This window comes from Salvelinus fontinalis, chromosome 1, assembly GCF_029448725.1.
Source record: "Salvelinus fontinalis isolate EN_2023a chromosome 1, ASM2944872v1, whole genome shotgun sequence".
NCBI lineage: Eukaryota > Metazoa > Chordata > Actinopteri > Salmoniformes > Salmonidae > Salvelinus > Salvelinus fontinalis.
This window is the reverse complement of record NC_074665.1, coordinates 99,369,737-99,397,095: the sequence shown is the minus strand read 5'-3', so window position 1 is coordinate 99,397,095 and position 27,359 is coordinate 99,369,737. Positions and strand designations below refer to the sequence as shown.

General features: G+C 45.2%; 1 protein-coding gene across 8 annotated transcripts in view; it reads left to right on the top strand.

The window, feature by feature from the left end:
- LOC129865185 (exocyst complex component 6-like) overlaps window positions 1–27,359 on the top strand; it is a 183,471-nt gene that overhangs the window by 51,756 nt on the left and 104,356 nt on the right. For all 8 annotated transcript variants that reach the window (XM_055937738.1, XM_055937791.1, XM_055937773.1 and 5 more), the window contains exons 2-5: window positions 4,677–4,848; window positions 21,747–21,794; window positions 21,936–22,026; window positions 26,209–26,254. In XM_055937738.1, coding sequence (XP_055793713.1) covers window positions 4,677–4,848; window positions 21,747–21,794; window positions 21,936–22,026; window positions 26,209–26,254 — 357 coding nt within the window. The remainder of the gene's footprint in view (window positions 1–4,676; window positions 4,849–21,746; window positions 21,795–21,935; window positions 22,027–26,208; window positions 26,255–27,359) is intronic.

Genomic DNA, 27,359 nt, shown 5'->3' with positions numbered 1-27,359 from the left:
GTTCCCAGTTCACCCTCCACCCACAGCTTGTTCCCAGTTCACACCCCACCCACAGCTTGTTCCCAGTTCACACCCCACCCACAGCTTGTTCCCAGTTCACATCCCACCCACAGCTTGTTCCCAGTTCACATCCCACCCACAGCTTGTTCCCAGTTCACATCCCACCCACAGCTTGTTCCCAGTTCACATCCCACCCACAGCTTGTTCCCAGTTCACATCCCACCCACAGCTTGTTCCCAGTTCACATCCCACCCACAGCTTGTTCCCAGTTCACATCCCACCCACAGCTTGTTCCCAGTTCACATCCCACCCACAGCTTGTTCCCAGTTCACATCCCACCCACAGCTTGTTCCCAGTTCACACCCCACCCACAGCTTGTTCCTAGTTCACACCCCACCCACAGCTTGTTCCTAGTTCACACCCCACCCACAGCTTGTTCCCAGTTCACACCCCGCCCACAGCTTGTTCCCAGTTCACACCCCGCCCACAGCTTGTTCCCAGTTCACACCCCGCCCACAGCTTGTTCCCAGTTCACACCCCGCCCACAGCTTGTTCCCAGTTCACACCCCGCCCACAGCTTGTTCCCAGTTCACACCCCGCCCACAGCTTGTTCCCAGTTCACACCCCGCCCACAGCTTGTTCCCAGTTCACACCCCGCCCACAGCTTGTTCCCAGTTCACACCCCGCCCACAGCTTGTTCCCAGTTCACACCCCGCCCACAGCTTGTTCCCAGTTCACACCCCGCCCACAGCTTGTTCACACCCCACCCGCAGCTTGTTCACACCCCACCCACAGCTTGTTCACACCCCACCCACAGCTTGTTCACACCCCGCCCACAGCTTGTTCCCAGTTCACATCCCGCCCACAGCTTGTTCCCAGTTCACACCCCACCCACAGCTTGTTCACACCCCACCCACAGCTTGTTCACACCCCACCCACAGCTTGTTCACACCCCACCCACAGCTTGTTCACACCCCACCCACAGCTTGTTCACACCCCACCCACAGCTTGTTCACACCCCACCCACAGCTTGTTCACACCCCACCCACAGCTTGTTCACACCCCGCCCACAGCTTGTTCCCAGTTCACACCCCGCCCACAGCTTGTTCCCAGTTCACACCCCGCCCACAGCTTGTTCCCAGTTCACACCCCGCCCACAGCTTGTTCCCAGTTCACACCCCGCCCACAGCTTGTTCCCAGTTCACACCCCACCCACAGCTTGTTCCCAGTTCACATCCCACCCACAGCTTGTTCACACCCCACCCACAGCTTGTTCCCAGTTCACACCCCACCCACAGCTTGTCCCCAGTTCACACCCCACCCACAGCTTGGTCCCAGTTCACACCCCACCCACAGCTTGGTCCCAGTTCACACCCCACCCACAGCTTGGTCCCAGTTCACACCCCACCCACATCTTGTTCCCAGTTCACACCCCACCCACAGCTTGTTCCCAGTTCACACCCCACCTACAGCTTGGTCCCAGTTCACACCCCACCCACAGCTTGGTCCCAGTTCACACCCCACCCACAGCTTGTTCCCAGTTCACATCCCACCCACAGCTTGTTCCCAGTTCACATCCCGCCCACAGCTTGTTCCCAGTTCACACCCCGCCCACAGCTTGTTCCCAGTTCACACCCCGCCCACAGCTTGTTCCCAGTTCACACCCCGCCCACAGCTTGTTCCCAGTTCACACCCCGCCCACAGCTTGTTCCCAGTTCACACCCCGCCCACAGCTTGTTCCCAGTTCACACCCCGCCCACAGCTTGTTCCCAGTTCACACCCCGCCCACAGCTTGTTCCCAGTTCACACCCCGCCCACAGCTTGTTCCCAGTTCACCCTCCGCCCACAGCTTGTTCCCAGTTCACCCTCCGCCCACAGCTTGTTCCCAGTTCACCCTCCGCCCACAGCTTGTTCCCAGTTCACACCCCGCCCACAGCTTGTTCCCAGTTCACACCCCACCCACAGCTTGTTCCCAGTTCACACCCCACCCACAGCTTGTTCCCAGTTCACACCCCGCCCACAGCTTGTTCACATCCCACCCACAGCTTGTTCCCAGTTCACACCCCGCCCACAGCTTGTTCCCAGTTCAAACCCCGCCCACAGCTTGTTCCCACCCCACCCACAGCTTGTTCCCAGTTCAGACCCCACCCACAGCTTGTTCCCAGTTCACACCCCACCCACAGCTTGTTCCCAGTTCACATCCCACCCACAGCTTGTTCCCAGTTCACATCCCACCCACAGCGTGTTCCCAGTTCACACCCCGCCCACAGCTTGTTCACATCCCACCCACAGCTTGTTCACACCCCACCCACAGCTTGTTCCCAGTTCACACCCCGCCCACAGCTTGTTCCCAGTTCACACCCCGCCCACAGCTTGTTCACATCCCACCCACAGCTTGTTCACACCCCGCCCACAGCTTGTTCCCAGTTCACACCCCGCCCACAGCTTGTTCCCAGTTCACACCCCGCCCACAGCTTGTTCCCAGTTCACACCCCGCCCACAGCTTGTTCCCAGTTCACACCCCACCCACAGCTTGTTCCCAGTTCACACCCCGCCCACAGCTTGTTCACATCCCACCCACAGCTTGTTCCCAGTTCACACCCCGCCCACAGCTTGTTCCCAGTTCAAACCCCGCCCACAGCTTGTTCCCACCCCACCCACAGCTTGTTCCCAGTTCAGACCCCACCCACAGCTTGTTCCCAGTTCACACCCCACCCACAGCTTGTTCCCAGTTCACATCCCACCCACAGCTTGTTCCCAGTTCACATCCCACCCACAGCGTGTTCCCAGTTCACACCCCGCCCACAGCTTGTTCACATCCCACCCACAGCTTGTTCACACCCCACCCACAGCTTGTTCCCAGTTCACACCCCGCCCACAGCTTGTTCCCAGTTCACACCCCGCCCACAGCTTGTTCACATCCCACCCACAGCTTGTTCACACCCCGCCCACAGCTTGTTCCCAGTTCACACCCCGCCCACAGCTTGTTCCCAGTTCACACCCCGCCCACAGCTTGTTCCCAGTTCACACCCCGCCCACAGCTTGTTCACACCCCGCCCACAGCTTGTTCCCAGTTCACACCCCGCCCACAGCTTGTTCCCAGTTCACACCCCGCCCACAGCTTGTTCCCAGTTCACACCCCGCCCACAGCTTGTTCCCAGTTCACACCCCACCCACAGCTTGTTCCCAGTTCACACCCCACCCACAGCTTGTTCCCAGTTCACACCCCACCCACAGCTTGTTCCCAGTTCACACCCCGCCCACAGCTTGTTCACATCCCACCCACAGCTTGTTCCCAGTTCACACCCCGCCCACAGCTTGTTCCCAGTTCAAACCCCGCCCACAGCTTGTTCCCACCCCACCCACAGCTTGTTCCCAGTTCAGACCCCACCCACAGCTTGTTCCCAGTTCACACCCCACCCACAGCTTGTTCCCAGTTCACATCCCACCCACAGCTTGTTCCCAGTTCACATCCCACCCACAGCGTGTTCCCAGTTCACACCCCGCCCACAGCTTGTTCACATCCCACCCACAGCTTGTTCACACCCCACCCACAGCTTGTTCCCAGTTCACACCCCGCCCACAGCTTGTTCCCAGTTCACACCCCGCCCACAGCTTGTTCACATCCCACCCACAGCTTGTTCACACCCCGCCCACAGCTTGTTCCCAGTTCACACCCCGCCCACAGCTTGTTCCCAGTTCACACCCCGCCCACAGCTTGTTCCCAGTTCACACCCCGCCCACAGCTTGTTCCCAGTTCACACCCCACCCACAGCTTGTTCCCAGTTCACACCCCACCCACAGCTTGTTCCCAGTTCACACCCCGCCCACAGCTTGTTCACATCCCACCCACAGCTTGTTCCCAGTTCACACCCCGCCCACAGCTTGTTCCCAGTTCAAACCCCGCCCACAGCTTGTTCCCACCCCACCCACAGCTTGTTCCCAGTTCAGACCCCACCCACAGCTTGTTCCCAGTTCACACCCCACCCACAGCTTGTTCCCAGTTCACATCCCACCCACAGCTTGTTCCCAGTTCACATCCCACCCACAGCGTGTTCCCAGTTCACACCCCGCCCACAGCTTGTTCACATCCCACCCACAGCTTGTTCACACCCCACCCACAGCTTGTTCCCAGTTCACACCCCGCCCACAGCTTGTTCCCAGTTCACACCCCGCCCACAGCTTGTTCACATCCCACCCACAGCTTGTTCACACCCCGCCCACAGCTTGTTCCCAGTTCACATCCCACCCACAGCTTGTTCACACCCCGCCCACAGCTTGTTCCCAGTTCACACCCCACCCACAGCTTGGTGTTTGTTTCGCCATCAGACTCTGTTAGAAGGATCATGTAGCCTCAGACTCCTAATATTGACCCATTACTTCTGCAGCCCACTGACTTTAAAGCACTAACTTTAGGCTTTGTGTGCTGATAGCACTGGCTATCAGAGTCCTCCCTCCACTCTGTCCCAGCCCAGCCTACACTGTTGGTTAGGTGATATTTATTGTTGTTGTTTTGAAGAAGTGTGTCCTAAATTGCACCCTACATAGTGCACTACTTCTGACCAGAGCCCTGTGACTATATAGGGAATAGGTTGCCATTTGGGATGCAGGCTATGTCTCTGTGACAGTGACTACATTCATCATGTTTCAGATCTAATTCCACTTGTATGTTTCAGATCTGTGTACGATGACCAGCCTCATGCCCACAAGAGGTTTATGGAGAAGCTTGAGGTCAGGATCCGTAACCACGACAGAGAGATCGAGAAGATGTGTAACTTCCACCACCAGGGGTTTGTGGACGCCATCACCGAGCTGCTCAAAGTCCGCGCCGACGCGGAGAAACTCATGGTGAGACAGGAGACCAAAATCAACGTTTATTTGTCACACGTGTCAAATATAACAGGTGTAGGTAGACCTTGAAGTGAAATGCTTTAACCAATAGTGTGAAAAGAAAATGATATTAATCTACCTCTCTGTTCAACCAGAGATATTAATCTAGTCTACCTCTCTGTTCAACCAGGGATATTAATCTAGTCTACCTCTCTGTTCAACCAGGGATATTAATCTAGTCTACCTCTCTGTTCAACCAGGGATATTAATCTAGTCTACCTCTGTTCAACCAGGGATATTAATCTAGTCTACCTCTGTTCAACCAGGGATATTAATCTAGTCTACCTCTCTGTTCAACCAGGGATATTAATCTAGTCTACCTCTCTGTTCAACCAGGGATATTAATCTAGTCTACCTCTCTGTTCAACCAGGGATATTAATCTAGTCTACCTCTCTGTTCAACCAGGGATATTAATCTAGTCTACCTCTCTGTTCAACCAGGGATATTAATCTAGTCTACCTCTCTGTTCAACCAGGGATATTAATCTAGTCTACCTCTCTGTTCAACCAGGGATATTAATCTAGTCTACCTCTCTGTTCAACCAGGGATATTAATCTAGTCTACCTCTGTTCAACCAGGGATATTAATCTAGTCTACCTCTGTTCAACCAGGGATATTAATCTAGTCTACCTCTCTGTTCAACCAGGGATATTAATCTAGTCTACCTCTGTGTTCAACCAGGGATATTAATCTAGTCTACCTCTCTGTTCAACCAGGGATATTAATCTAGTCTACCTCTCTGTTCAACCAGGGATATTAATCTAGTCTACCTCTCTGTTCAACCAGGGATATTAATCTAGTCTACCTCTCTGTTCAACCAGGGATATTAATCTAGTCTACCTCTCTGTTCAACCAGGGATATTAATCTAGTCTACCTCTCTGTTCAACCAGGGATATTAATCTAGTCTACCTCTGTTCAACCAGGGATATTAATCTAGTCTACCTCTGTTCAACCAGGGATATTAATCTAGTCTACCTCTCTGTTCAACCAGGGATATTAATCTAGTCTACCTCTGTGTTCAACCAGGGATATTAATCTAGTCTACCTCTCTGTTCAACCAGGGATATTAATCTAGTCTACCTCTGTTCAACCAGGGATATTAATCTAGTCTACCTCTCTGTTCAACCAGGGATATTAATCTAGTCTACCTCTCTGTTCAACCAGGGATATTAATCTAGTCTACCTCTCTGTTCAACCAGGGATATTAATCTAGTCTACCTCTCTGTTCAACCAGGGATATTAATCTAGTCTACCTCTGTTCAACCAGGGATATTAATCTAGTCTACCTCTCTGTTCAACCAGGGATATTAATCTAATCTACCTCTGTTCAACCAGGGATATTAATCTAGTCTACCTCTCTGTTCAACCAGGGATATTAATCTAGTCTACCTCTCTGTTCAACCAGGGATATTAATCTAGTCTACCTCTCTGTTCAACCAGGGATATTAATCTAGTCTACCTCTGTTCAACCAGGGATATTAATCTAGTCTACCTCTCTGTTCAACCAGGGATATTAATCTAGTCTACCTCTCTGTTCAACCAGGGATATTAGTGGATTAATCTAGTCTACCTCTCTGTTCAACCAGAGATATTAATCTAGTCTACCTCTCTGTTCAACCAGGGATATTAATCTAGTCTACCTCTGTTCAACCAGGAATATTAGTGGATTAATCTAGTCTACCTCTGTTCAACCAGGGATATTAATCTAGTCTACCTCTCTGTTCAACCAGGGATATTAATCTAGTCTACCTCTATGTTCAACCAGGAATATTAGTGGATTCATCTAGTCTACCTCTGTTCAACCAGGGATATTAATCTAGTCTACCTCTCTGTTCAACCAGGGATATTAATCTAGTCTACCTCTCTGTTCAACCAGGGATATTAATCTAGTCTACCTCTCTGTTCAACCAGGGATATTAATCTAGTCTACCTCTCTGTTCAACCAGGGATATTAATCTAGTCTACCTCTCTGTTCAACCAGGGATATTAATCTAGTCTACCTCTCTGTTCAACCAGGGATATTAATCTAGTCTACCTCTCTGTTCAACCAGGGATATTAATCTAGTCTACCTCTCTGTTCAACCAGGGATATTAATCTAGTCTACCTCTCTGTTCAACCAGGGATATTAATCTAGTCTACCTCTCTGTTCAACCAGGGATAGTAGTGGATTAATCTAGTCTACCTCTCTGTTCAACCAGGGATATTAATCTAGTCTACCTCTCTGTTCAACCAGGGATATTAGTGGATTAATCTAGTCTACCTCTCTGTTCAACCAGGGGTATTAATCTAGTCTACCTCTCTGTTCAACTAGGGATATTAATCTAGTCTACCTCTCTGTTCAACCAGGGATAGTAGTGGATTAATCTAGTCTACCTCTCTGTTCAACCAGGGATATTAATCTAGTCTACCTCTCTGTTCAACCAGGGATATTAGTGGATTAATCTAGTCTACCTCTCTGTTCAACCAGGGGTATTAATCTAGTCTACCTCTCTGTTCAACCAGGGATATTAATCTAGTCTACCTCTGTTCAACCAGGGATATTAATCTAGTCTACCTCTCTGTTCAACCAGGGATATTAATCTAGTCTACCTCTCTGTTCAACCAGGGATATTAATCTAGTCTACCTCTCTGTTCAACCAGGGATAGTAGTGGATTAATCTAGTCTACCTCTCTGTTCAACCAGGGATATTAATCTAGTCTACCTCTGTTCAACCAGGGATATTAATCTAGTCTACCTCTGTTCAACCAGGGATATTAATCTAGTCTACCTCTCTGTTCAACCAGGGATATTAATCTAGTCTACCTCTGTGTTCAACCAGGGATATTAATCTAGTCTACCTCTCTGTTCAACCAGGGATATTAATCTAGTCTACCTCTCTGTTCAACCAGGGATATTAATCTAGTCTACCTCTCTGTTCAACCAGGGATATTAATCTAGTCTACCTCTCTGTTCAACCAGGGATATTAATCTAGTCTACCTCTCTGTTCAACCAGGGATATTAATCTAGTCTACCTCTCTGTTCAACCAGGGATATTAATCTAGTCTACCTCTGTTCAACCAGGGATATTAATCTAGTCTACCTCTGTTCAACCAGGGATATTAATCTAGTCTACCTCTCTGTTCAACCAGGGATATTAATCTAGTCTACCTCTGTGTTCAACCAGGGATATTAATCTAGTCTACCTCTCTGTTCAACCAGGGATATTAATCTAGTCTACCTCTGTTCAACCAGGGATATTAATCTAGTCTACCTCTCTGTTCAACCAGGGATATTAATCTAGTCTACCTCTCTGTTCAACCAGGGATATTAATCTAGTCTACCTCTCTGTTCAACCAGGGATAGTAGTGGATTAATCTAGTCTACCTCTCTGTTCAACCAGGGATATTAATCTAGTCTACCTCTGTTCAACCAGGGATATTAATCTAGTCTACCTCTCTGTTCAACCAGGGATATTAATCTAATCTACCTCTGTTCAACCAGGGATATTAATCTAGTCTACCTCTCTGTTCAACCAGGGATATTAATCTAGTCTACCTCTCTGTTCAACCAGGGATATTAATCTAGTCTACCTCTCTGTTCAACCAGGGATATTAATCTAGTCTACCTCTGTTCAACCAGGGATATTAATCTAGTCTACCTCTCTGTTCAACCAGGGATATTAATCTAGTCTACCTCTCTGTTCAACCAGGGATATTAGTGGATTAATCTAGTCTACCTCTCTGTTCAACCAGAGATATTAATCTAGTCTACCTCTCTGTTCAACCAGGGATATTAATCTAGTCTACCTCTGTTCAACCAGGAATATTAGTGGATTAATCTAGTCTACCTCTGTTCAACCAGGGATATTAATCTAGTCTACCTCTCTGTTCAACCAGGGATATTAATCTAGTCTACCTCTATGTTCAACCAGGAATATTAGTGGATTCATCTAGTCTACCTCTGTTCAACCAGGGATATTAATCTAGTCTACCTCTCTGTTCAACCAGGGATATTAATCTAGTCTACCTCTCTGTTCAACCAGGGATATTAATCTAGTCTACCTCTCTGTTCAACCAGGGATATTAATCTAGTCTACCTCTCTGTTCAACCAGGGATATTAATCTAGTCTACCTCTCTGTTCAACCAGGGATATTAATCTAGTCTACCTCTCTGTTCAACCAGGGATATTAATCTAGTCTACCTCTCTGTTCAACCAGGGATATTAATCTAGTCTACCTCTCTGTTCAACCAGGGATATTAATCTAGTCTACCTCTCTGTTCAACCAGGGATATTAATCTAGTCTACCTCTCTGTTCAACCAGGGATAGTAGTGGATTAATCTAGTCTACCTCTCTGTTCAACCAGGGATATTAATCTAGTCTACCTCTCTGTTCAACCAGGGATATTAGTGGATTAATCTAGTCTACCTCTCTGTTCAACCAGGGGTATTAATCTAGTCTACCTCTCTGTTCAACTAGGGATATTAATCTAGTCTACCTCTCTGTTCAACCAGGGATAGTAGTGGATTAATCTAGTCTACCTCTCTGTTCAACCAGGGATATTAATCTAGTCTACCTCTCTGTTCAACCAGGGATATTAGTGGATTAATCTAGTCTACCTCTCTGTTCAACCAGGGGTATTAATCTAGTCTACCTCTCTGTTCAACTAGGGATATTAATCTAGTCTACCTCTCTGTTCAACCAGGGATATTAATCTAGTCTACCTCTCTGTTCAACCAGGGATATTAATCTAGTCTACCTCTCTGTTCAACCAGGGATATTAATCTAGTCTACCTCTGTTCAACCAGGGATATTAATCTAGTCTACCTCTCTGTTCAACCAGGGATATTAATCTAGTCTACCTCTCTGTTCAACCAGGGATAGTAGTGGATTAATCTAGTCTACCTCTCTGTTCAACCAGGGATATTAATCTAGTCTACCTCTGTTCAACCAGGGATATTAATCTAGTCTACCTCTCTGTTCAACCAGGGGTATTAATCTAGTCTACCTCTCTGTTCAACTAGGGATATTAATCTAGTCTACCTCTCTGTTCAACCAGGGATATTAATCTAGTCTACCTCTCTGTTCAACCAGGGATATTAATCTAGTCTACCTCTCTGTTCAACCAGGGATATTAATCTAGTCTACCTCTGTTCAACCAGGGATATTAATCTAGTCTACCTCTCTGTTCAACCAGGGATATTAATCTAGTCTACCTCTCTGTTCAACCAGGGATAGTAGTGGATTAATCTAGTCTACCTCTGTTCAACCAGGGATATTAATCTAGTCTACCTCTCTGTTCAACCAGGGATATTAATCTAGTCTACCTCTCTGTTCAACCAGGGATAGTAGTGGATTAATCTAGTCTACCTCTGTTCAACCAGGGATATTAATCTAGTCTACCTCTCTGTTCAACCAGGGATATTAATCTAGTCTACCTCTATGTTCAACCAGGAATATTAGTGGATTAATCTAGTCTACCTCTGTTCAACCAGGGATATTAATCTAGTCTACCTCTCTGTTCAACCAGGGATATTAATCTAGTCTACCTCTCTGTTCAACCAGGGATATTAATCTAGTCTACCTCTGTTCAACCAGGGATATTAATCTAGTCTACCTCTCTGTTCAACCAGGGATATTAATCTAGTCTACCTCTCTGTTCAACCAGGGATATTAATCTAGTCTACCTCTCTGTTCAACCAGGGATATTAATCTAGTCTACCTCTCTGTTCAACCAGGGATATTAATCTAGTCTACCTCTCTGTTCAACCAGGGATATTAATCTAGTCTACCTCTCTGTTCAACCAGGGATATTAATCTAGTCTACCTCTCTGTTCAACCAGGGATATTAATCTAGTCTACCTCTGTTCAACCAGGGATATTAATCTAGTCTACCTCTATGTTCAACCAGGAATATTAGTGGATTAATCTAGTCTACCTCTGTTCAACCAGGGATATTAATCTAGTCTACCTCTCTGTTCAACCAGGGATATTAATCTAGTCTACCTCTCTGTTCAACCAGGGATATTAATCTAGTCTACCTCTCTGTTCAACCAGGGATATTAATCTAGTCTACCTCTCTGTTCAACCAGGGATAGTAGTGGATTAATCTAGTCTACCTCTGTTCAACCAGGGATATTAGTGGATTAATCTAGTCTACCTCTCTGTTCAACCAGGGATAGTAGTGGATTAATCTAGTCTACCTCTGTTCAACCAGGGATATTAATCTAGTCTACCTCTATGTTCAACCAGGAATATTAGTGGATTAATCTAGTCTACCTCTGTTCAACCAGGGATATTAATCTAGTCTACCTCTGTTCAACCAGGGATATTAATCTAGTCTACCTCTCTGTTCAACCAGGGATATTAATCTAGTCTACCTCTCTGTTCAACCAGGGATATTAATCTAGTCTACCTCTCTGTTCAACCAGGGATATTAATCTAGTCTACCTCTCTGTTCAACCAGGGATATTAATCTAGTCTACCTCTCTGTTCAACCAGGGATATTAATCTAGTCTACCTCTCTGTTCAACCAGGGATAGTAGTGGATTAATCTAGTCTACCTCTCTGTTCAACCAGAGATATGAATCTAGTCTACCTCTCTGTTCAACCAGGGATATTAATCTAGTCTACCTCTCTGTTCAACCAGGGATAGTAGTGGATTAATCTAGTCTACCTCTCTGTTCAACCAGGGATATTAATCTAGTCTACCTCTCTGTTCAACCAGGGATATTAATCTAGTCTACCTCTCTGTTCAACCAGGGATATTAATCTAGTCTACCTCTCTGTTCAACCAGGGATATTAATCTAGTCTACCTCTCTGTTCAACCAGGGATATTAATCTAGTCTACCTCTCTGTTCAACCAGGGATATTAATCTAGTCTACCTCTCTGTTCAACCAGTGATATTAATCTAGTCTACCTCTGTTCAACCAGGGATATTAATCTAGTCTACCTCTATGTTCAACCAGGAATATTAGTGGATTATTCTAGTCTACCTCTGTTCAACCAGGGATATTAATCTAGTCTACCTCTCTGTTCAACCAGGGATATTAATCTAGTCTACCTCTCTGTTCAACCAGGGATATTAATCTAGTCTACCTCTCTGTTCAACCAGGGATATTAATCTAGTCTACCTCTCTGTTCAACCAGGGATATTAATCTAGTCTACCTCTCTGTTCAACCAGGGATAGTAGTGGATTAATCTAGTCTACCTCTGTTCAACCAGGGATATTAATCTAGTCTACCTCTGTTCAACCAGGGATATTAGTGGATTAATCTAGTCTACCTCTGTTCAACCAGGGATAGTAGTGGATTAATCTAGTCTACCTCTGTTCAACCAGGGATAGTAGTGGATTAATCTAGTCTACCTCTGTTCAACCAGGGATATTAATCTAGTCTACCTCTCTGTTCAACCAGGGATATTAATCTAGTCTACCTCTCTGTTCAACCAGGGATAGTAGTGGATTAATCTAGTCTACCTCTCTGTTCAACCAGGGATATTAATCTAGTCTACCTCTGTTCAACCAGGGATATTAATCTAGTCTACCTCTCTGTTCAACCAGGGGTATTAATCTAGTCTACCTCTCTGTTCAACTAGGGATATTAATCTAGTCTACCTCTCTGTTCAACCAGGGATATTAATCTAGTCTCCCTCTCTGTTCAACCAGGGATATTAATCTAGTCTACCTCTGTTCAACCAGGGATATTAATCTAGTCTACCTCTGTTCAACCAGGGATATTAATCTAGTCTACCTCTATGTTCAACCAGGAATATTAGTGGATTAATCTAGTCTACCTCTGTTCAACCAGGGATATTAATCTAGTCTACCTCTCTGTTCAACCAGGGATATTAATCTAGTCTACCTCTCTGTTCAACCAGGGATATTAATCTAGTCTACCTCTCTGTTCAACCAGGGATATTAATCTAGTCTACCTCTCTGTTCAACCAGGGATATTAATCTAGTCTACCTCTCTGTTCAACCAGGGATAGTAGTGGATTAATCTAGTCTACCTCTGTTCAACCAGGGATATTAATCTAGTCTACCTCTCTGTTCAACCAGGGATATTAATCTAGTCTACCTCTCTGTTCAACCAGGGATAGTAGTGGATTAATCTAGTCTACCTCTGTTCAACCAGGGATATTAATCTAGTCTACCTCTCTGTTCAACCAGGGATATTAATCTAGTCTACCTCTGTTCAACCAGGGATATTAATCTAGTCTACCTCTCTGTTCAACCAGGGATATTAATCTAGTCTACCTCTCTGTTCAACCAGGGATATTAATCTAGTCTACCTCTCTGTTCAACCAGGGATATTAATCTAGTCTACCTCTCTGTTCAACCAGGGATATTAATCTAGTCTACCTCTCTGTTCAACCAGGGATATTAATCTAGTCTACCTCTCTGTTCAACCAGGGATATTAATCTAGTCTACCTCTCTGTTCAACCAGGGATATTAATCTAGTCTACCTCTCTGTTCAACCAGGGATATTAATCTAGTCTACCTCTCTGTTCAACTAGGGATATTAATCTAGTCTACCTCTCTGTTCAACCAGGGATATTAATCTAGTCTACCTCTCTGTTCAACCAGGGATATTAATCTAGTCTACCTCTCTGTTCAACCAGGGATATTAATCTAGTCTACCTCTCTGTTCAACCAGGGATATTAATCTAGTCTACCTCTCTGTTCAACCAGGGATATTAATCTAGTCTACCTCTCTGTTCAACCAGGGATATTAATCTAGTCTACCTCTCTGTTCAACCAGGGATATTAATCTAGTCTACCTCTGTTCAACTAGGGATATTAATCTAGTCTACCTCTCTGTTCAACCAGGGATATTAATCTAGTCTACCTCTCTGTTCAACCAGGGATATTAATCTAGTCTACCTCTCTGTTCAACCAGGGATATTAATCTAGTCTACCTCTCTGTTCAACCAGGGATATTAATCTAGTCTACCTCTGTTCAACCAGGGATATTAATCTAGTCTACCTCTCTGTTCAACCAGGGATATTAATCTAGTCTACCTCTCTGTTCAACCAGGGATATTAATCTAGTCTACCTCTATGTTCAACCAGGGATATTAATCTAGTCTACCTCTCTGTTCAACCAGGGATATTAGTGGATTAATCTAGTCTACCTCTCTGTTCAACCAGGGATATTAATCTAGTCTACCTCTCTGTTCAACCAGGGATAGTAGTGGATTAATCTAGTCTACCTCTGTTCAACCAGGGATATTAGTGGATTAATCTAGTCTACCTCTGTTCAACCAGGGATAGTAGTGGATTAATCTAGTCTACCTCTGTTCAACCAGGGATAGTAGTGGATTAATCTAGTCTACCTCTGTTCAACCAGGGATATTAATCTAGTCTACCTCTGTTCAACCAGGGATATTAGTGGATTAATCTAGTCTACCTCTGTTCAACCAGGGATATTAATCTAGTCTACCTCTCTGTTCAACCAGGAATATTAGTGGATTAATCTAGTCTACCTCTGTTCAACCAGGGATATTAATCTAGTCTACCTCTATGTTCAACCAGGGATATTAATCTAGTCTACCTCTCTGTTCAACCAGGGATATTAATCTAGTCTACCTCTCTGTTCAACCAGGGATATTAATCTAGTCTACCTCTCTGTTCAACCAGGGATATTAATCTAGTCTACCTCTGTTCAACCAGGGATATTAATCTAGTCTACCTCTATGTTCAACCAGGAATATTAGTGGATTAATCTAGTCTACCTCTGTTCAACCAGGGATATTAATCTAGTCTACCTCTCTGTTCAACCAGGGATATTAATCTAGTCTACCTCTCTGTTCAACCAGGGATATTAATCTAGTCTACCTCTCTGTTCAACCAGGGATATTAATCTAGTCTACCTCTCTGTTCAACCAGGGATATTAATCTAGTCTACCTCTCTGTTCAACCAGGGATAGTAGTGGATTAATCTAGTCTACCTCTGTTCAACCAGGGATATTAATCTAGTCTACCTCTCTGTTCAACCAGGGATATTAATCTAGTCTACCTCTCTGTTCAACCAGGGATAGTAGTGGATTAATCTAGTCTACCTCTGTTCAACCAGGGATATTAATCTAGTCTACCTCTCTGTTCAACCAGGGATATTAATCTAGTCTACCTCTGTTCAACCAGGGATATTAATCTAGTCTACCTCTCTGTTCAACCAGGGATATTAATCTAGTCTACCTCTCTGTTCAACCAGGGATATTAATCTAGTCTACCTCTCTGTTCAACCAGGGATATTAATCTAGTCTACCTCTCTGTTCAACCAGGGATATTAATCTAGTCTACCTCTCTGTTCAACCAGGGATATTAATCTAGTCTACCTCTCTGTTCAACCAGGGATATTAATCTAGTCTACCTCTCTGTTCAACCAGGGATATTAATCTAGTCTACCTCTCTGTTCAACCAGGGATATTAATCTAGTCTACCTCTCTGTTCAACTAGGGATATTAATCTAGTCTACCTCTCTGTTCAACCAGGGATATTAATCTAGTCTACCTCTCTGTTCAACCAGGGATATTAATCTAGTCTACCTCTCTGTTCAACCAGGGATATTAATCTAGTCTACCTCTCTGTTCAACCAGGGATATTAATCTAGTCTACCTCTCTGTTCAACCAGGGATATTAATCTAGTCTACCTCTCTGTTCAACCAGGGATATTAATCTAGTCTACCTCTCTGTTCAACCAGGGATATTAATCTAGTCTACCTCTGTTCAACTAGGGATATTAATCTAGTCTACCTCTCTGTTCAACCAGGGATATTAATCTAGTCTACCTCTCTGTTCAACCAGGGATATTAATCTAGTCTACCTCTCTGTTCAACCAGGGATATTAATCTAGTCTACCTCTCTGTTCAACCAGGGATATTAATCTAGTCTACCTCTGTTCAACCAGGGATATTAATCTAGTCTACCTCTCTGTTCAACCAGGGATATTAATCTAGTCTACCTCTCTGTTCAACCAGGGATATTAATCTAGTCTACCTCTATGTTCAACCAGGGATATTAATCTAGTCTACCTCTCTGTTCAACCAGGGATATTAGTGGATTAATCTAGTCTACCTCTCTGTTCAACCAGGGATATTAATCTAGTCTACCTCTCTGTTCAACCAGGGATAGTAGTGGATTAATCTAGTCTACCTCTGTTCAACCAGGGATATTAGTGGATTAATCTAGTCTACCTCTGTTCAACCAGGGATAGTAGTGGATTAATCTAGTCTACCTCTGTTCAACCAGGGATAGTAGTGGATTAATCTAGTCTACCTCTGTTCAACCAGGGATATTAATCTAGTCTACCTCTGTTCAACCAGGGATATTAGTGGATTAATCTAGTCTACCTCTGTTCAACCAGGGATATTAATCTAGTCTACCTCTCTGTTCAACCAGGAATATTAGTGGATTAATCTAGTCTACCTCTGTTCAACCAGGGATATTAATCTAGTCTACCTCTATGTTCAACCAGGAATATTAGTGGATTAATCTAGTCTACCTCTGTTCAACCAGGGATATTAATCTAGTCTACCTCTGTTCAACCAGGGATATTAATCTAGTCTACCTCTGTTCAACCAGGGATAGTAGTGGATTAATCTAGTCTACCTCTCTGTTCAACCAGGGATATTAATCTAGTCTACCTCTGTTCAACCAGGGATAGTAGTGGATTAATCTAGTCTACCTCTGTTCAACCAGGGATATTAGTGGATTAATCTAGTCTACCTCTGTTCAACCAGGGATAGTAGTGGATTAATCTAGTCTACCTCTGTTCAACCAGGGATAGTAGTGGATTAATCTAGTCTACCTCTGTTCAACCAGGGATATTAATCTAGTCTACCTCTCTGTTCAACCAGGGATATTAATCTAGTCTACCTCTGTTCAACCAGGGATATTAGTGGATTAATCTAGTCTACCTCTGTTCAACCAGGGATATTAATCTAGTCTACCTCTATGTTCAACCAGGAATATTAGTGGATTAATCTAGTCTACCTCTGTTCAACCAGGGATATTAATCTAGTCTACCTCTGTTCAACCAGGGATATTAATCTAGTCTACCTCTCTGTTCAACCAGGGATATTAATCTAGTCTACCTCTCTGTTCAACCAGGGATATTAATCTAGTCTACCTCTCTGTTCAACCAGGGATATTAATCTAGTCTACCTCTCTGTTCAACCAGGGATATTAATCTAGTCTACCTCTCTGTTCAACCAGGGATAGTAGTGGATTAATCTAGTCTACCTCTCTGTTCAACCAGAGATATTAATCTAGTCTACCTCTCTGTTCAACCAGGGATAGTAGTGGATTAATCTAGTCTACCTCTGTTCAACCAGGGATATTAATCTAGTCTACCTCTCTGTTCAACCAGGGATAGTAGTGGATTAATCTAGTCTACCTCTCTGTTCAACCAGAGATATTAATCTAGTCTACCTCTCTGTTCAACCAGAGATATTAATCTAGTCTACCTCTCTGTTCAACCAGAGATATTAATCTAGTCTACCTCTCTGTTCAACCAGGGATAGTAGTGGATTAATCTAGTCTACCTCTGTTCAACCAGGGATATTAATCTAGTCTACCTCTCTGTTCAACCAGGGATATTAATCTAGTCTACCTCTCTGTTCAACCAGGGATAGTAGTGGATTAATCTAGTCTACCTCTGTTCAACCAGGGATATTAATCTAGTCTACCTCTCTGTTCAACCAGGGATATTAATCTAGTCTACCTCTCTGTTCAACCAGGGATATTAATCTAGTCTACCTCTCTGTTCAACCAGGGATATTAATCTAGTCTACCTCTCTGTTCAACCAGGGATATTAATCTAGTCTACCTCTCTGTTCAACCAGGGATAGTAGTGGATTAATCTAGTCTACCTCTCTGTTCAACCAGGGATATTAATCTAGTCTACCTCTCTGTTCAACCAGGGATATTAATCTAGTCTACCTCTCTGTTCAACCAGGGATATTAATCTAGTCTACCTCTCTGTTCAACCAGGGATATTAATCTAGTCTACCTCTCTGTTCAACCAGGGATATTAATCTAGTCTACCTCTCTGTTCAACCAGGGATATTAATCTAGTCTACCTCTCTGTTCAACCAGGGATATTAATCTAGTCTACCTCTCTGTTCAACCAGGGATATTAATCTAGTCTACCTCTGTTCAACCAGTGATATTAATCTAGTCTACCTCTCTGTTCAACCAGGGATATTAATCTAGTCTACCTCTCTGTTCAACCAGGGATATTAATCTAGTCTACCTCTCTGTTCAACCAGGGATATTAATCTAGTCTACCTCTCTGTTCAACCAGGGATATTAATCTAGTCTACCTCTCTGTTCAACCAGGGATATTAATCTAGTCTACCTCTCTGTTCAACCAGGGATATTAATCTAGTCTACCTCTCTGTTCAACTAGGGATATTAATCTAGTCTACCTCTCTGTTCAACCAGGGATATTAATCTAGTCTACCTCTCTGTTCAACCAGGGATATTAATCTAGTCTACCTCTGTTCAACCAGGGATAGTAGTGGATTAATCTAGTCTACCTCTGTTCAACCAGGGATATTAATCTAGTCTACCTCTCTGTTCAACCAGGGATAGTAGCCCTCTCTCACCAGTTCCCAGGGAAGGTTTCCCCCGGAGGGACTGAGTCGGTCGGCTCCCCCAGCCCTGCTCTCTTTAACTCTCTTTCCCCAGCTGAAAGTGGTCTTTAGATGAGTTGGTCTGATTGGTCGACCCCAAGGTTGGAACTGGCCCAATCATTAGCCAGTATATGAAGCATGTTCAGATAACAGGGCAGCAGGTACCACAGCAGATCAACTAGCTCACTGGCCATCTTTCTCCCACAGAACAGGGCAGCAGGTACCACAGCAGATCAACTAGCTCACTGGCCATCTTTCTCCCAGAGAACAGGGCAGCAGGTACCACAGCAGATCAACTAGCTCACTGGCCATCTTTCTCCCAGAGAACAGGGCAGCAGGTACCACAGCAGATCAACTAGCTCACTGACCATCTTTCTCCCAGAGAACAGGGCAGCAGGTACCACAGCAGATCAACTAGCTCACTGGCCATCTTTCTCCCAGAGAACAGGGCAGCAGGTACCACAGCAGATCAACTAGCTCACTGGCCATCTTTCTCCCAGAGAACAGGGCAGCAGGTACCACAGCAGATCAACTAGCTCACTGGCCATCTTTCTCCCAGAGAACAGGGCAGCAGGTACCACAGCAGATCAACTAGCTCACTGGCCATCTTTCTCCCACAGAACAGGGCAGCAGGTACCACAGCAGATCAACTAGCTCACTGGCCATCTTTCTCCCAGAGAACAGGGCAGCAGGTACCACAGCAGATCAACTAGCTCACTGGCCATCTTTCTCCCAGAGAACAGGGCAGCAGGTACCATAGCAGATCAACTAGCTCACTGGCCATCTTTCTCCCACAGAACAGGGCAGCAGGTACCACAGCAGATCAACTAGCTCACTGGCCATCTTTCTCCCAGAGAACAGGGCAGCAGGTACCACAGCAGATCAACTAGCTCACTGGCCATCTTTCTCCCACAGAACAGGGCAGCAGGTACCACAGCAGATCAACTAGCTCACTGGCCATCTTTCTCCCACAGAACAGGGCAGCAGGTACCACAGTAGATCAACTAGCTCACTGGCCATCTTTCTCCCAGAGAACAGGGCAGCAGGTACCACAGCAGATCAACTAGCTCACTGGCCATCTTTCTCCCACAGAACAGGGCAGCAGGTACCACAGCAGATCAACTAGCTCACTGGCCATCTTTCTCCCAGAGAACAGGGCAGCAGGTACCACAGCAGATCAACTAGCTCACTGGCCATCTTTCTCCCAGAGAACAGGGCAGCAGGTACCACAGCAGATCAACTAGCTCACTGGCCATCTTTCTCCCAGAGAACAGGGCAGCAGGTACCACAGCAGATCAACTAGCTCACTGGCCATCTTTCTCCCAGAGAACAGGGCAGCAGGTACCACAGCAGATCAACTAGCTCACTGGCCATCTTTCTCCCACAGAACAGGGCAGCAGGTACCACAGCAGATCAACTAGCTCACTGGCCATCTTTCTCCCAGAGAACAGGGCAGCAGGTACCATAGCAGATCAACTAGCTCACTGGCCATCTTTCTCCCACAGAACAGGGCAGCAGGTACCACAGCAGATCAACTAGCTCACTGGCCATCTTTCTCCCAGAGAACAGGGCAGCAGGTACCACAGCAGATCAACTAGCTCACTGGCCATCTTTCTCCCAGAGAACAGGGCAGCAGGTACCACAGCAGATCAACTAGCTCACTGGCCATCTTTCTCCCAGAGAACAGGGCAGCAGGTACCACAGCAGATCAACTAGCTCACTGGCCATCTTTCTCCCAGAGAACAGGGCAGCAGGTACCACAGCAGATCAACTAGCTCACTGGCCATCTTTCTCCCAGAGAACAGGGCAGCAGGTACCACAGTAGATCAACTAGCTCACTGACCATCTTTCCCCCACAGAACAGGGCAGCAGGTACCACAGCAGATCAACTAGCTCACTGACCATCTTTCTCCCAGAGAACAGGGCAGCAGGTACCACAGCAGATCAACTAGCTCACTGGCCATCTTTCTCCCAGAGAACAGGGCAGCAGGTACCACAGCAGATCAACTAGCTCACTGGCCATCTTTCTCCCAGAGAACAGGGCAGCAGGTACCACAGTAGATCAACTAGCTCACTGACCATCTTTCTCCCACAGAACAGGGCAGCAGGTACCACAGCAGATCAACTAGCTCACTGGCCATCTTTCTCCCAGAGAACAGGGCAGCAGGTACCACAGCAGATCAACTAGCTCACTGGCCATCTTTCTCCCAGAGAACAGGGCAGCAGGTACCACAGCAGATCAACTAGCTCACTGGCCATCTTTCTCCCACAGAACAGGGCAGCAGGTACCACAGCAGATCAACTATCTCACTGGCCATCTTTCTCCCACAGAACAGGGCAGCAGGTACCACAGCAGATCAACTAGCTCACTGGCCATCTTTCTCCCAGAGAACAGGGCAGCAGGTACCACAGCAGATCAACTAGCTCACTGGCCATCTTTCTCCCACAGAACAGGGCAGCAGGTACCACAGCAGATCAACTAGCTCACTGGCCATCTTTCTCCCAGAGAACAGGGCAGCAGGTACCACAGCAGATCAACTAGCTCACTGGCCATCTTTCTCCCAGAGATTAATTAGACTTTTTTTTTAAATTAACCGCAGAATAAATGGCTTCCTTATTACCATGAGCTAATGAGACGCGATGTGGGAACCTCTCTCTGTGGTCGGGTCTAGTCCCTACTGTCCCGCTGCACCCGCAGCGCCCTACTCAGGCCGAGTTACCGCCGGGCCTGCTGACCCCGCCGGATCCCTCCACTCTGTGAATCAACCAGCCAGTGATTGTTTTGTATTCAGCTCTGAAACCCAATGTTTAATTACCTAGAAGATACCGTGGCGTTTTTTCACTGTCGACAATGAATTGGCACATAGAGCTCATTGAGGTTATCAGGGAAGGACCCCACTGGTCAATTGGGTCATTGAATTGAATTTGTTTGACAAGACCTGTAGAGACAAGTAAGAGTTCAAACATCCTCAATGTAGAATTGACAAGTTTTGTCACAGAATCTGTTGGGCAAAGGACTGTCATAAGCTTTTACGCCGCATAAAAGCTTCCATGGCCGACCAACAGTTCAAGTTCCCGTTGCAGATTGAATCAGAATTAGCCTTTGTCCCTGTGCCCTCGTGGAGGTGGGTCTGATTACAAGGTGAACAGCTACGACAGGAAGTTGTCTACGACAGGAAGTTGTCTAACACTTTATTTGTCTGACAATAGTGATCTTTTTTTTTTTTTAAGGGCCAGGTTACCGACACCAACAGAAGACTGCAAGACGCCGGCAGAGAGGTAGGAGTCTTCGTCCCTGTGTCGCTGTTGCCTGTGGTCAGTTAGAGGACTGACGGGTACAGATTGAGACAGGAAGCACCTCTGACTGACCTCTCTGGGTAATTGGGGAGTTCTTAACTCGTTTGACCTCTCTTATGTAAGGTCACAGCCCAAACAGAAGAGGTGATTCGCTGTCGGATACAGCAGAGGAACATGGCTACCACTGTGGAGAGACTACAGCTGTGTTTACCTGGTGAGATATAACATGACTACAGCTGTGTTTACCTGGTGAGATATAACATGACTACAGCTGTGTTTACCTGGTGAGATATAACATGACTACAGCTGTGTTTACCTGGTGAGATATAACATGACTACAGCTGTGTATACCTGGTGAGATATAATATAACATGACTACAGCTGTGTTTACCTGGTGAGATATAATATAACATGACTACAGCTGTGTATACCTGGTGAGATATAATATAACATGACTACAGCTGTGTTTACCTGGTGAGATATAATATAACATGACTACAGCTGTGTTTACCTGGTGAGATATAATATAACATGACTACAGCTGTGTTTACCTGGTGAGATATAACATGACTACAGCTGTGTTTACCTGGTGAGATATAATATAACATGACTACAGCTGTGTTTACCTGGTGAGATATAATATAACATGACTACAGCTGTGTATACCTGGTGAGATATAATATAACATGACTACAGCTGTGTTTACCTGGTGAGATATAATATAACATGACTACAGCTGTGTTTACCTGGTGAGATATAACATGACTACAGCTGTGTTTACCTGGTGAGATATAACATGACTACAGCTGTGTTTACCTGGTGAGATATAACATGACTACAGCTGTGTTTACCTGGTGAGATATAACATGACTACAGCTGTGTATACCTGGTGAGATATAATATAACATGACTACAGCTGTGTTTACCTGGTGAGATATAATATAACATGACTACAGCTGTGTATACCTGGTGAGATATAATATAACATGACTACAGCTGTGTTTACCTGGTGAGATATAATATAACATGACTACAGCTGTGTTTACCTGGTGAGATATAATATAACATGACTACAGCTGTGTTTACCTGGTGAGATATAACATGACTACAGCTGTGTTTACCTGGTGAGATATAATATAACATGACTACAGCTGTGTTTACCTGGTGAGATATAATATAACATGACTACAGCTGTGTATACCTGGTGAGATATAATATAACATGACTACAGCTGTGTTTACCTGGTGAGATATAATATAACATGACTACAGCTGTGTTTACCTGGTGAGATATAATATAACATGACTACAGCTGTGTTTACCTGGTGAGATATAACATGACTACAGCTGTGTTTACCTGGTGAGATATAATATAACATGACTACAGCTGTGTTTACCTGGTGAGATATAATATAACATGACTACAGCTGTGTTTACCTGGTGTGATATAATATAACATGACTACAGCTGTGTTTACCTGGTGAGATATAACATGACTACAGCTGTGTTTACCTGGTGAGATATAATATAACATGACTACAGCTGTGTTTACCTGGTGAGATATAACATGACTACAGCTGTGTTTACCTGGTGAGATATAATATAACATGACTACAGCTGTGTTTACCTGGTGAGATATAATATAACATGACTACAGCTGTGTTTACCTGGTGAGATATAATATAACATGACTACAGCTGTGTATACCTGGTGAGATATAATATAACATGACTACAGCTGTGTTTACCTGGTGAGATATAACATAACATGACTACAGCTGTGTTTACCTGGTGAGATATAATATAACATGACTACAGCTGTGTTTACCTGGTGAGATATAATATAACATGACTACAGCTGTGTTTACCTGGTGAGATATAATATAACATGACTACAGCTGTGTTTACCTGGTGAGATATAATAAAACATGACTACAGCTGTGTTTACCTGGTGAGATATAATATAACATGACTACAGCTGTGTTTACCTGGTGAGATATAATATAACATGACTACAGCTGTGTTTACCTGGTGAGATATAATATAACATGACTACAGCTGTGTTTACCTGGTGAGATATAACATAACGTGACTACAGCTGTGTTTACCTGGTGAGATATAACATAACATGACTACAGCTGTGTATACCTGGTGTGATATAATATAACATGACTACAGCTGTGTTTACCTGGTGAGATATAATATAACGTGACTACAGCTGTGTTTACCTGGTGAGATATAACATGACTACAGCTGTGTTTACCTGGTGAGGTATAACATGACTACAGCTGTGTTTACCTGGTGAGATATAATATAACATGACTACAGCTGTGTTTACCTGGTGAGATATAATATAACATGACTACAGCTGTGTTTACCTGGTGAGATATAACATAACATGACTACAGCTGTGTTTACCTGGTGAGATATAACATGACTACAGCTGTGTTTACCTGGTGAGATATAACATGACTACAGCTGTGTTTACCTGGTGAGATATAATATAACATGACTACAGCTGTGTTTACCTGGTGAGATATAACATGACTACAGCTGTGTTTACCTGGTGAGATATAACATGACTACAGCTGTGTTTACCTGGTGAGATATAACATAACATGACTACAGCTGTGTTTACCTGGTGAGATATAACATAACATGACTACAGCTGTGTTTACCTGGTGAGATATAATATGACTATAGCTGTTTACCTGGTGAGATATAATATAACATGACTACAGCTGTGTTTACCTGGTGAGATATAATATAACATGACTACAGCTGTGTTTACCTGGTGAGATATAACATGACTACAGCTGTGTTTACCTGGTGAGATATAATATAACATGACTACAGCTGTGTTTACCTGGTGAGATATAACATGACTACAGCTGTGTTTACCTAGTGAGATATAATATAACATCTAATAACATTGTGTGTTCTAAAACGCTACCTTTTCTTTCTGTTCTGAAAGCTACCTCTCCCCTCTCTGTTCTGAAAGCTACCTATTCTTTCTGTTCTAAAAGCTACCTCTCCTTTCTCTGTTCTAAAAGCTACCTCTCCCCTTTCTGTTCTAAAAGCTACCTCTGTCCTAAAAGCTACCTCTCCCCTCTCTGTTCTAAAAGCTACCTCTCCCCTCTCTGTTCTAAAAGCTACCTCTCCCCTCTCTGTCCTAAAAGCTACCTCTCCCCTCTCTGTTCTAAAAGCTACCTCTCCCCTCTCTGTTCTAAAGCTACCTCTCCCCTCTCTGTCCTAAAAGCTACCTCTCCCCTCTCTGTTCTAAAAGCCACCTCTCCCCTCTCTGTCCTAAAAGCCATCTCTCCCCTCTCTGTCCTAAAAGCTATCTCTCCCCTCTCTGTCCTAAAAGCTATCTCTCCCCTCTCTATTCTAAAAGCTACCTCTCCCCTCTCTGTTCTAAAAGCTACCTCTCCCCTCTCTGTTCTAAAAGCTACCTCTCCCCTCTCTGTTCTAAAAGCTACCTCTCCCCTCTCTGTTCTAAAAGCTACCTCTCCCCTCTCTGTTCTAAAAGCTACCTCTCCCCTCTCTGTTCTAAAAGCTACCTCTCCCCTCTCTGTTCTAAAAGCTACCTCTCCCCTCTCTGTTCTAAAAGCCACCTCTCCCCTCTCTGTTCTAAAAGCCACCTCTCCCCTCTCTGTTCTAAAAGCCACCTCTCCCCTCTCTGTTCTAAAAGCTAAATCTCCCCTCTCTGTTTCCAAATCGCTCTCTCCCCTCTCTATTCTAAAAGCTACCTCTCCCCTCTCTGTTCTAAAAGCTACCTCTCCCCTCTCTGTTCTAAAAGCTACCTCTCCCCTCTCTGTTCTAAAAGCTACCTCTCCCCTCTCTGTTCTAAAAGCTACCTCTCCCCTCTCTGTTCTAAAAGCTACCTCTCCCCTCTCTGTCCTAAAAGCTACCTCTCCCCTCTCTGTTCTTAAAGCTACCTCCCCTCTCTCTGTTCTGAAAGCTACCTCTCCCCTCTCTGTTCTAAAAGCTACCTCTCCCCTCTCTGTTCTAAAAGCTACCTCTCCCCTCTCTGTTCTAAAAGCTACCTCTCCCCTCTCTGTTCTAAAAGCTACCTCTCCTCTCTCCCCTCTCTGTTCTAAAAGCTACCTCTCCCCTCTCCCCTCTCTGTTCTAAAAACTACCTCTCCCCTCTCTGTTCTAAAAGCTACCTCTCCCCTCTCTGTTCTAAAAGCTACCTCTCCTCTCTCCCCTCTCTGTTCTAAAAGCTACCTCTCCCCTCTCCCCTCTCTGTTCTAAAAACTACCTCTCCCCTCTCTGTTCTAAAAGCTACTTCTCCCCTCTCTGTTCTAAAAGCTACCTCTCCCCTCTCTGTTCTAAAAGCTACCTCTCCCCTCTCTGTTCTAAAAGCTACCTCTCTCCTTTTTTCCCCCTTTTGCAGTCCTAGGAATGTATAGTAAATTGAAGGAGCAGCTTGAATCCAAAAGGTAAGTGAACTTCCTTACTCTCCTCACTCTGTTCATTGTTGTTGTCCTCAATGTTACTCCACCGCAATATATATAACCATAAAGTCCCTCTCTCTAGATAACACGGTGCTTTGAACTTTAAGACCCTAACGCTTTCCTAGAAAACCCTCTCTGGCTCAATATAGCTCACAAACAAAAGGCGAGCTATCTTCACAGAATTATGAACCGTTCACAGAAATGTGAATTAACGGAAACTGTAAATAGACACTATTTCAATGGAACCAAGCAGAGGGGAAGTGACGCTCACGCTGATCCTGACAGTAATGACCCGTCGCTTAACGTCTGTTTTAATCAGTCGTAACACATCATAGGGGAGAGGTCACCATACGAACGCAGGACAGTTGACCTTGTGTGTGTGTGTCCGCCCTTCTTCACAGCACAGCGCTGGTCTAGACAACGTTGCTGTCGCAGGCGCCGGTCCCAGAGTTGGAAAGAGACATCCTCGCTTTGCCATCGATCGCTTCTGTGACATCATTGAGGGAAATCTATAAGTAGACCGCTTTCTTCTTCTATACGTTTATTGACGGTAGACAAACTGAACATGGGTAGGCCTCTAGCGCCGCCCGCTGGAGTGGACGGGCCTCTAGCGCCGCCCGCTGGAGTGGACGGGCCTCTAGCGCCGCCCGCTGGAGTGAACGGGCCTCTAGCGCCGCCCGCTGGAGTGGACGGGCCTCTAGCGCCGCCCGCTGGAGTGGACGGGCCTCTAGCGCCGCCCGCTGGAGTGTTTGCTCAGGTGTATAATTCACTGACTGGCCCCTCTGTGATCCCTCATCAACCCATAGAAAATGCCACCCAGTTAACTACTGCAGAAATAGTGTTTTATGGCAGGTGTGTCCTCTATCTCTATGGCTCGGATCCAATGAAGCCAGTTCTGCCAGTGTTTCTCTGTGTCTCCTCACTAATGACCAGCCTGGGACACGGCCTGATCACACTGGGAATGAACTACGGTTCACATGGAACAACTAACTCACTAGGCAGAGGGCACACTGGACAGGACATACTAGCACTGAACACACACACACACACACACACACACACACTGGACAGGACATACTAGCACTGAACA